Here is an 11,755-nt window from a genome sequence, read left to right on the forward strand (position 1 = left end):
GTATATTATAAACATTATTCCCCAGCTAACCTTTTAAAATATACACTGCCTGACACAGAAAATACCAATACCTGCTTTCATATTCGTCTAAATAGTTGCGAGAACTTAGGATAAGCATCCATCATTACACACAGGTTGATCAACATACAGGTTTATGGCTCATAAATGTAATCGGCATGTAGTGTTTAATAAAAAACGTAGTAGTCTTTTCATTTTAACATGTGAGGTCTTGCAGACTCTGCACATTACAGCTGCTGCAGTTTATAAAATAGAAAGTGTTACACTCCCACCTACAGGATGAAACAAATGCTACATTCTCTAATGTTGGCTCTAAAGCAACAGTTGCACAACAAGTTCTAAAGAAAAACTGAAGGTCATTAATTGTGAATACATTTTAATCACTTTTAGTATATTAAAAAAAACCCTCCTCTTCCCCCAAGCTACAATCTGTCACTGCTCAGAGTTCAGTGAACCTCCTGGACCTGCTGTAATCGTCGGAAAGGGCGTGTGTTTCTCACTGACAGCTGTATTAATGCATGCTGCGCATCCAAACAGAGCCCCTCGCCAGATTACTGTTCTCCCACATGAGTTATACTGTCAAAGGTCATTACAACAGAAAAGTAATTTATGTAATTCTTGCTCTAATTTTAGTCCACTTACTTGGCAAAAATTATTATATCTGGCTAGTTTGAAAAACATAAAGGAAACATTCAACCCAGCATTCATAATCTTCAAGTTCTGGGCCATCCTCTAGACATAACTCATAATAATAGCTATGTGTGTATGACTGACTCAAGCTTTTAAACACACCCATTGACTGAGATGCCACTCTTGGTATGTGCAGTAGCCTACATAACAAGGCCTGGAGCACTGATTGATGTCTCTTTCCCCTAATTAGCTTTATCTGCCGTTCAAGATTAGGTGGTGCTGGGTTTCAGGGACAGTGAATCACGCATCCCAGACAGGGGAAGATATACACATCTATTATGGGTTTAGTGATACTGACAGGAAGTTGTGAAATATTCTAGACAAAGCAAGATGGACTGTAAGAGAGTTATGGGAATGGGCAGTTCTGGAAGTGACCAATATAGCGGTGAAAGTCACTCTAATAGAGACACATGTAGGCTCAGTGATCCCAGATGTGCTTTGTAACATATCTGCCAAATATCCACTTCGAAAAAGGAAGGTAAAGGATATACATTATATGTATATATAAATATATATTTAATATTTCTTTATTTTAAGAATATTTTTTAACATGCATCAAATGTCTTTCATCATGGGAAAAAGAAAGTGTTCAGTCCCTTTACACCTTTACTGATACCATTAGGATTTAAAGGATAAGTAGCAGTCAGGTGCTAATGAAATGCACTTAAATTATTAATCATCAACAAGTGTGAGCACCTCTACAAAAGCAGAAGTTTTGGCAGTTTGCTGGTCTGGAGCAATCAAATCAAATATCCTAGGAAAGCCTCCCTAAAGCCAGATCTTGCAAAGCTCAGACACAAGTTAGGTTTGCTAAGGTGCATCAGAAGAAACCAGAAAACTGGAACAATATCCTTTGGACAGATGACACCAAAGTGGTGACATTTGATCATAATGTACAGCACCATATTTGGTGAAAAAAAACCAATGCATGTCAGCATAACACCTCAAACCAACTGTAAAGCATAGTGGTTGAGGGGTTAAGATTTGGGAATATGCTCCAGCTATAGGACCTGGCCACCTTGTGGTTAATGAGTCAACCATGAATTCTTCTCCATACCAAATCATATGTGAGGCCATCTGTCAGACTGCTACAGACAGGACAATGATCTCAGGCACAGCAGCAAATCTACGTCAAAAATGGATGAAAAAGAAAATAATCGAGGTGCTAGCTGCAAATGCCCAGTCAAAATCCAGACCTCAGCCTGAATGAAATCATGTCACAGGACCTTAAGAGAGCTGTGCAAACATGAATGTCTGCAAACCTGAATGAAATTAAGCAACGTTGTAAAGACGAGTGGACCAAAATTCCTCCTCAATGACGTGTGAGATAGACTGATAGTCATTAATGAAGCTGGTGAATCATACAGTGTACTTTTCACAGGACTGTGTAGAGTGCTGTATTTTTTTAAAATCTTTTTCACATGACTGCACATATCTTCATAATACTGTGTTGAAAAGATTATTAATAATATTGTGTAGATTAGGAAACTGAATGGGCAGTGCTTTTCCCTTAGGCTGTACTAAATCATAACAAACACCTGAGCAGTTATGTCAATGTACACTAATCAGCCTCAACATTAAAACAGCAGACAGGTGAAGTGAATAATATTAATCATTTTGTTACCACTTTTCTAAATATATATATAAAACCTATATAACCTAACCTAACCTAATCCTAGATAGATAGATAGATAGATAGATAGATAGATAGATAGATAGATAGATAGATAGATAGATAGATAGATGAAAATGAGGTCAAGAATTGAAACAATGAATCCGAGTATGTTCTACAATCCACAAGAGCTAAATAATTGGCTCCCACCTCAAAGAGGCTTCATGTTTATGCCTCAACAGATTGGTGCTGTTTTGGAGCCACACAAATTTAGGAAAGTGGCTTTATTGTTATGGCTGATCGGTGTAGCATCAAATCAATACTTGGTTAACTTATATTGGTTCTTTGATGGTGTTTTCACTTGATTTTATATTTGTTTTTGTCTTTATCTTTTGGACTGTTTTACTGTTTTACAGACTTTCTATTGATAAAAGTATGATTTCTATGGAGATTTGCACATCATACTCCAACAATCAATAAATATAACAGTGAGTTGACCCAAAGTGGGTCAGTTTTGAACGTTTGTTTTTGAGTACCTGTTTTAATGGCACAGGTGCGTGAGGTTTGCTTGCCAACAGTGAAGTACACCATCTGGCTCTCTGTCAAGGGACCTTTGTACCATGTTATTTTTCTCTCTCTGCCAGCTTTGTCCCCGACATCTACTTTAATAATCATAAAACTAGAGATGGACCGATCCGATATTACGTATCGGTCCGATACTGACCTAAATTACTGGATCGGATATCGGAGAAAAATTAAAAATGTAATCCGATCCATTAAATATCACGAAAGCACCTCACAAAACTTGCAACACCCGTAACTCACCTCAGAACGTTAGCACGTCGGAGCAGTATGCATCACGTGATAGAGCGGCTGTGGCATGCAGGACCTGTGGTGGTCTGGATAGCATTTGGAGCTTCGCTAGCAACCTGGCATTTCATCTCCGACAAAGTTATCCCCGAGAGAAGTAAAGCAAGTGTGTAAGTCCATCTCTGAATGTTTGTAAAGCATTCCTGCCTTAAGCTTAACAAACGACTGCCTCTTCTTGTTGCTACTTCAATCATGAAACTGCTTAACGATCAGCTGATTGGCTTTTCTGTCGGGAGTCCGTCTCTCTTGTTTGCTTTTGGCCCACTTTGCACCAGAAAGAGGAAACCAGCGGCTGAACAACAGCAGCACGTTTAAGCTTGATCAGCTGTTGTTAGAATTTATTTAATATTACTTTCTACTCAAGGATCTTTTTCTACGTAGCTGACGGCTGTAACTGTACAGGGGCGGATCTAGCAAAGTTTAGCCAGGGGGGCCAATAGGGCATTAACAGGGAAAAGGGGGCACAAAGACATACTTTTCTTTCTTATTCTCATTTAAAATGTCTAGCTTTTAATAAATAATTATCTGACACCCAAAGTTTTAATTTGATGCAAAATGAATAGAAGTCAATTACTGTATATAGTAACTATTAAGTCTAATATATATACCCTAGTAAGCTATAGTACTTTTTCCTTTGGGAAGGTACCATCTGTGCAGTCTGCAATTCTGTTGAAGAAAGATGTTGAATCTATTTAATATTTCTTGAAAAACAATTGATTTCTGTGCATTTTTTTTTCCACACTGCATCAAATTAAGGTTGATTACGTCGATTAAGCATCATGAGGTGGAGCGTGAGGGGTGGTTCCCTATTTTTTATTTATTTATTTTTGTTGTTGCTAGGAGTTGGAACCCTATTAGTTAGGTTGCTTAATATTTCCGTTAAGTACTCTTTAAAATACCAGAATAGGGAGGATGGTGTAGGTTTAAGTTTATTAGATTGATCAGTATTGCTGAACTATGAAATATTTTTTTTTGCATACAGGTATAACAGAATAGCTTTAGTGTTGTTGTTGTTTTAAACTTGAGTATGAACTTATACAAAATGCAGCAAGATATTTAAAAAACAGTTTTGTTGATTAAAAAACACTATATCGGATTCATATCGGTATCGGCAGATATCCAAATTTATGATATCGGTATCGGTATCGGACATAAAAAAGTGGTATCGTGCCATCTCTACATAAAACATAATCTGTTTTATATCTGCGGTCCAATAATACAAACCTGTAATGATTTCAGTGCAGAAATCTGCTCCAGAATCCATTTAATGAGTGAAAAGAGAAAAGGTTTAACAAACAGATGAAGGTACCAGGATGGACAGCTGCATAAAAGATTCAATAAAAAAGTTCAAACAAAAACAAATTAAGAATATTTTTCAGTTTTGCAAACATAATTACATCCTCAGTTCAATTAAAAGGGCAGCAGAAATCACCAACATCTAAAAACTCAGAAAATGCAACCTAAATTATCTGCTTGGCTGGATGCTGTGTGAGTGAGTGAACAGGTGAGATGATATCTTCCTTTCTAAGGTGCTGCTGTGCTGGATTGTACTGAACATATTTTATGTACCAGTTTGACTGCTGTGTAGCTGCAGAGGATAAATAATAGTTGAAAAGATCACTATTACACTGGTGATAATGGTGACGATGATGATGTTGCACAGATTCTGAATGCTCTTTCACAGGGGAAAACCGTTTTGACTGTACATTATGTGTCTGGGCGGCGGTCACAGCAAGGAGGGGTGAAGATGGAGCATGATGAGGGTGGAGGGAAGGGGGGTGGTGTTACAGACACGTTTGTCTTTGATAGCTCAGGTGGTCATCACCTGAGGGGGAAAAGAGCATTAATGGGCATTCTCAGCAGCAGACAAGCATAGGCTAGTGCTCCCTCTTCGCCGGCTGCCGTAAACAGGGGGAAGTATGCATCATTAGATTAAGCTGAGGCTAAGTACCTGCAGTCAAGTCCACTTCTTACAGTAGCAGGGTGCACAAACACATCCTCTCTGCTTGGCTTGGACAGAAGAGGGACTAGAGGGATTGGTCAGCTTGCTAAGTGATTACCTGTAACACTGAAAGATGTATGATTATAGGTTGCATGATTTGTCAGCATCTCTATTACAGCAATTATGCAGGGTATCATAACTAACCATTTACAGAAAATCTGGATCATATTAAGAGACAAAAGAAGAATCTTTTAAAGGATTTGACCTGTGGGTGAATGCATTGACACAGGCTGAGCATAGCAGGATTATCTGGTTAAACTTAAAAGTCAGAAAAAAAATAATAGTAGAAAACTTCAGAGCAAGAGATTATGCTTGATTTTTGTTAAAGGAAAACATATTTAAAACACACACACACACACACACGAACACACGAACACACACACACACACACACACACACACACACACACACACACACACACACACACACACACACACACACACACACACACACACAAGAGAAGAGTTGGGAAATCTTGAAGAAGAGACAGAGGAAGAGGAATTTGCCTGAGAGGAAAATGAAGGAAGGTATGCAAGGGTGCCTGTCACTTTGAGGCGCCTGATAGTTCAACCAAGCTGTCATCTATCACACTTAGATATTTCACTATCTATTTTTCATTTATGGGAATAGAATTAATCACAATGCATGCCCTGAAAAGTCTAACAGAGCTTTGTCTCCAGACTCTGAGCAGACCAGAAGGAAGAGACCTGGATATGAGATTGGGCCTGAAGGGCAGATACAGAAGAAAGGAAGAGTCATTGCTGCAGGAACAGCCTAACCTCAGAGGGTGGAAAGATTTACTAGAGTCTAAATCACAGGTCAGTACCTTGGCAACAGTCTCTGGGAGAGCAACCAATGGGATAGAAGTCACAAGTGATGCGCTGCCTTGTTAACTGCCATTCTGACAGACTGTAATGCCAGATATCTTTGGCATGTGGGACTTCTGACACTACAAACCATGTTTTTCTCTTTATGAGTGTCTTGTATTGACTCACTGAAGTAAGCTTACACCGGTATAAATTTTTTATTAAAGGTTTATTTAATCCAAATACCTTGCAAATATTTGTTATTATCATCTGTAACCCTCATGCAGGTTTGATTAACTTACTTTTTATATTGTTTTCAAAAATTTCTTTGTCCACCTCGATAAAATGACAGTGTGGCAGGGTGTAGTCTGCAGAATAGGTGGTGCAGTGAGTTTGGAGAGGAGTGCCAGGGAGGCTAGGCTGGGAACAATATAACAATCAAACCTTCCCACATTTGATTGTAAGACACTGGGACCCAAGGGAGAGCGGAGCTGGAGACAAAGCAGCTGAAAAGCTGGGGAAGCACCTAAGCGAAAAACACTTTTGCCGTAAATAAGCGAACACTTACCTGCAACACTGTCTGTGTGCGTGTCTGTACCACAAACAGTTATCACTGAATGTGATGTGGCATGCATATTTGGTACATTACTATCACATTTTATATCAAACTGGTCTTGTGTGTGTGAGTGATTTGTGTGTGTGTGATTTCCAACTTTAATAATTTTCCACATTATAGCTAACTTAAATGATTTAGCTTCTATACTTTTAAGACTTTGTAAAAAGGTAATAACAGAACTATATGCTAACCAGTCACACTGCAGAAACTCAGTGCATTTAGGTATTTAAATGCACTGAGTCTAGGCTTTACAAAAAATGGTCTGAAAAAGAGACCAAAATCTGCCATAAACAACATGAAAGCATGGAACCATCCTGCATTGTGTCAATGAATCAGACTGGTGCTGCTGGTGATGTTATAGTTTAGGGGAAATTGTCTCGGCCCACTTTGGGCCCCTTATTCTCATTATGGAAACATGACCAAAATCTCTCAGCAATGTTTTTTTAGGCCTTTCTGGACGTAAAAGTGGATCCAACCTGACACTACTAAGGTGTACCTAATAGAGTGTCCAGTGGGTGCTGTTTAGCAGATGGTAATATGGTTAACACACTAAACTTTGATGATTATCTTTGAATTGTCCTTTGTAACATGCTAACATTTTTTTTAGCCTTTAGCTCATATCACTGCAGTCCCACAGAGCCGTTAGCATTAGCATGGCTGTAGGCTGTGAACCAACCAGCTGTGTATTTACAGATATGGGGCAAAAGATAAGATATGTTGTGTAGGCTGGTTTACTACAGTGCAGTTAAAAAAATAGATTTTTTAGCAAAATGAAGCAAAAAACAAAAAAAACTGTATAGTTTGTTTATTATTTAAACATTTGTTAAAGTGTTACAAGGTTTCACAAAACAGTGACATTTTACAGTCATATACAATTAATTGACGATAAGATGATACTGATCAGTAACAAGTAAACAACTGTATATCAGTCGATAATCTGTAATTAAAATAATTTGCAACTAATTCACACACACCTAGAGTTGTGATAAGAAAGGGTCTCCCCAATTTAAGTGGTTAAATTTCACAATATTGAGCAAATGAACTTGCAAGATGCAACAGGTACTGCTGCTTTCATGACTGTCTGCATACCAGTGTGACCACAGTCTAACTATTACTGTCTTTATCTCTGCCCCCTGCGGCACACAGGTAGAAAACTCTATGTTCTCTTTCCAAAAAAAGGCCCTCTTCTTTAAAACTTCTGTGGGATATGCACATTTGTTTGTGTTTACCCCTACAGCAAAGATTTTTTCATGACAGGTCTTTGATTTTTACAGAGAAAAGCAGATAGAAAAATTGTATGAACAGTAAAAAGCGAAACTATCCGGTATTTTTTTGCTGTACTAAGGACAACATTATTACTCATCTGTGTTTTCTTTCCCACCATCTGAGTGTTTTCTTAGAAAGATTGATGACTGCGTGTTTATCTGGTGTGAATACAGTTGTACGTGGCAGTGAGGAGTTCTGACTGACAGCTGCTCAATATTCTTATTCATAAACACAAGCAGCAATCAGCATAAATCATGTCATTCACACCACTTTATTCGCTTCAAGAAATATTTTTTTTAACGACAGATTGATTTGTTGTTATTTCTCTCTAATTGTCTAACTTGTCACTGATGCACACGCTTATGACTCACAAGCAACACGCCCACATAATGGTCCTGTTGCAGTGGGAAATTTCCCTAGCTCGTTACAATAACTTGCGGGTAGTCAAAAGACCTGTGTGGACGCCCGTTTGCGCTAAAGGACTTGAGGATAATTCCAGATCCCTTCTGGGAAACAACGACACCTGTCAGAGAAAAAGAGCCTCTGGAAATGATCACCGTGTTTACATCAAGCGGTGTTATTGACAGAATTGAGTTAGATGTACTCCGTTCTCTTGCACAGACTGGACACTGATATCAGTGTTTGCCACTGAAAGTAGGTCATGGATAATGGTGAACTACATGTATACATTATTACATGCACATTACATGGTGTTTTTTCTTGAAAAATTTTGTATTTAATCTCAAAAAAGTTTGATAACCTTTGATTCATCTGTCCAGAGCATAGTATTCCTTTGTAATTTATTTAATTCATTTGTGACAGCACTCTGACACCAACAGTTGCTCGAGGATTCCTAGAAAATTTCTGAGGCTATCAGCATCAATATCATCTTTATTTGGCCAAGCTTGTGAAACAAGGAATTTAACTCTGACTCTGCAACATTTCAGTTTTTTGAAATCTAAGTATTTATATAGTTTTTTTTTTATTAGTAAAAATAATTTTAAGTCATTTAGAGAGCTGGGCATACCTATTAGCAAACTTCTATCTATTCAAAGCTCTCCATTGCAACATCCACTCAGTGATATGTGTTTAAAAGTCTGAGTCACACACCTGTCTATCCCATACCTGCCACACTACAGTAGCTGTGATCTTTCTCACACATTTGGCAAATCTCCATCCACCTGACACATTTGGCCTTGAAATCACCCATAAATGACCCAGGCACACACAGCAAACAGGGCATTTCGTGAATGAAGATGAGGACTTTCATGCCTTCATTTATGGTTCTCCTGCTTTGCCATCTTTGCAGGGCCCAAATAAACAGCAGTAACAATGATTCTGATGATGAGACAGATTTGGCTGGCACACAGAGGCCCAGCATTGAGGGAAGTGAAGACGATCAGGTGCTTCAGACTGACATCTGGGTTGAGCTGTTGGCTCTGAGAGACTTGGTGGTGGAGCAAAGTGTAGAGCTTAGATACTTGAAAGACAGAGTGACAGTTCTGGATAGCCTGGTGGAGGCCTTACAGAAAGAAAATACAGGTACAGTGATGAGGGAATCACTTCATTAAAAATAGATGCAACTAAGCTTACATGCACTTTTGTTATAGTCATGGAGGCCAGGATGACTGCAGCTGAGATCCTGGTTGAAGAACTGCAGATAAAGAATGATGGTAACTAAATGCCCCCGGCCCTAAATATTGTATTGTTGTGTTCATTTTTACTTACTCATAAACTGTTACAACTTGCTTCAACTTCTCCTATCGTGTTTTCTATCATGCTAGCACAAGCTAGAGAGCTTGCAATAGCTCGGCAGGATCTCGGCGCTATCCAGGAAACACTGACAGTCTGTGAACTTCACGTGGAGGAGGTGGAGAAACAGCAGGAAGGTAAAGGGTCAGGGTTTTTGGTGTTTATTCTCTGACTTGTAAACCTTCACAATATACTTCCATTTCATTTATCTCCCTTTTCATCATGTTAGCTCAAGCTAGAGAGCTTGCAGCTATCAGGCAGACGCTGACAGTCAGTGAACTTCGTGTGGAAATGCTGGAGAAACAGCGGGAAGGTAAAGCTTCGGTTTGGGATGTATGGAATGATTTGACTGATTGGTTATTCATGTGTATCTTGTGATTTCACGGGGAAATACCACAGCGCAAGAGCTTCAAAATATTAACAGAGATAAATACTTTTCTGTTTTCCTGATAAGTGTACAAGAAGTAGATGAATAATTAGTGGATGATCATTAATGATTCTGAGTTTACTTTATTTATTTATTTATTTACTTATTTTGTTTTCTTGCCACAGTAGTGAAGGTGGCTTTTTCTGCCTCCCTCCTGGAATCTGGTGAAGGTAACATTGAATATGGCTCTGAATTTGCAACACTCATCTTCAGAAATGTCTTTACCAACACTGGAAACCACTACAACCCAAACACAGGTAGGCAGATTAGGCTTCTATTTAATTATTGGTTTCATTAGTTTCACCACAATTAGTTGTGACTTTTTTCTCTCTCTTTTTTAGGTTATTTCACTGCACCAGTAAGAGGAGTCTACTACTTTAGATTTACTGGTCATATAGCGCACTATGAGAAAAATATGAGGATGAGACTTGTCAAAAATTCTGATGCCATGGTTTTCATTGGGGACCGTCAAACCACAACCACCGATCCTGAGGACAATGCATCCAATGGTGTGGTGTTGCAGTTAGAAGTGGGAGATGTTGTTTCAGTACAACTGTCTGGTAGTGTTTGGGATGACCAGTACCACAGAACAACTTTTAGTGGCTTTCTGCTCTTTCCTTTGTAACTTCCAACATACGAGTTGGACACAAGGCAAAGGTAACATCAAATTCACAGAGGATTTTGTTTCTTAATTTCTCTGCACTGGGTAGGTTTATGGAAACAAACTCATAAACATAAAAGCATGTGTAATTCTGGAGCATTCAATTAATAAATTAACATTCTCCTACACAAACTTAGTCTTAACTTTAATAAATAAACAATTTTCCACAAACTGCAGACAATTTTTTTGTTTCCTTGCCAGCTTTAGTCAGGCATTGGAAAAATCTCATTAAATACATTTTTTTTTTTTAAATCTACCAAGATACAATTTTTATACCCTTAATTTCTCCACAGATGCAGAAATTAAGGGTATAAATGGCGCCGTTGAGTTCGGCTGCCTGGTAGCTCCGCGACGACTCTGAACCTTATCCGTACCTTATTATATACATCTGTACTATGTAAATATGTATATTTTTATAGTCTTCTCATTCAACTCATTACAGTGCAATATCTTGCACGTCATGGATATATATTTATAAGCACAAACATATGGACTTTTACATTGTTTTTTTATATATTTTTTTACTTTTAACTTTTGTTTCTTTTCCTTTTTTTCTTAGCTTATGTAAAATCCTTTTTAGCATGTTTGCACAGTCGGGGGGAGTACTTTTTTAGCCAGAAAAAACATTTCACTGTATGTTGTACCAGCTATAACTACATGTGACAAATAAATAAAGAATTGAATTGAGAATTGAATTGAATCTTTGACAAGACTGACAGCCATACAGTAGTTGATATGTCACAAATCTATAGCCCAAACTACATATTTTAAATTATAGGTTCAAGGCAGACACATCTAATTTGAAGCACTGTTAAATGACTTTATGGAAAATGTTATTCTGAAAAAACTAAAGTAATGGTGAGTTTAGATTAATTTACTGACTTACTCAACTCGTTCTAAGCCTCTCACACTCTAATCCATAAAGAGAAAATACAACACTGTTTTCAGTGCAACTAACCACAACCCCATTCGCCAAATAATTAAGAAGTTGTATAAACTATAAACAAAACATAAGCTTTACAGATGACTTGATTA

General features: G+C 38.0%; 1 protein-coding gene across 4 annotated transcripts; it reads left to right on the forward strand.

Annotated features, from left to right (window-relative positions):
- Positions 1 to 3,092: 3,092 nt before the first annotated feature.
- On the forward strand, positions 3,093 to 11,404 carry LOC145423065 (complement C1q and tumor necrosis factor-related protein 9A-like). Of its 4 annotated transcripts, none has more exons than XM_080295170.1 (8): positions 3,093 to 3,300; positions 5,873 to 6,010; positions 9,190 to 9,422; positions 9,491 to 9,553; positions 9,665 to 9,769; positions 9,862 to 9,945; positions 10,185 to 10,316; positions 10,401 to 11,404. In XM_080295170.1, the coding sequence occupies exons 4-8, from the start codon at positions 9,493 to 9,495 to the stop codon at positions 10,682 to 10,684; spliced, it is 666 nt and encodes a 221-aa protein (XP_080151296.1). In that variant the 5' UTR covers positions 3,093 to 3,300; positions 5,873 to 6,010; positions 9,190 to 9,422; positions 9,491 to 9,492; the 3' UTR covers positions 10,685 to 11,404. The 4 variants fall into 4 exon arrangements, with proteins under 4 accessions (XP_080151296.1, XP_080151298.1, XP_080151297.1 ...); XM_080295172.1 differs by having other exon boundaries at positions 9,205 to 9,422; XM_080295171.1 differs by lacking the exon at positions 9,190 to 9,422 and having other exon boundaries at positions 3,094 to 3,300.
- The last annotated feature ends 351 nt before the right edge of the window (positions 11,405 to 11,755 follow it).

Source organism: Astatotilapia calliptera, chromosome 20, assembly GCF_964374335.1.
Source record: "Astatotilapia calliptera chromosome 20, fAstCal68.1, whole genome shotgun sequence".
NCBI lineage: Eukaryota > Metazoa > Chordata > Actinopteri > Cichliformes > Cichlidae > Astatotilapia > Astatotilapia calliptera.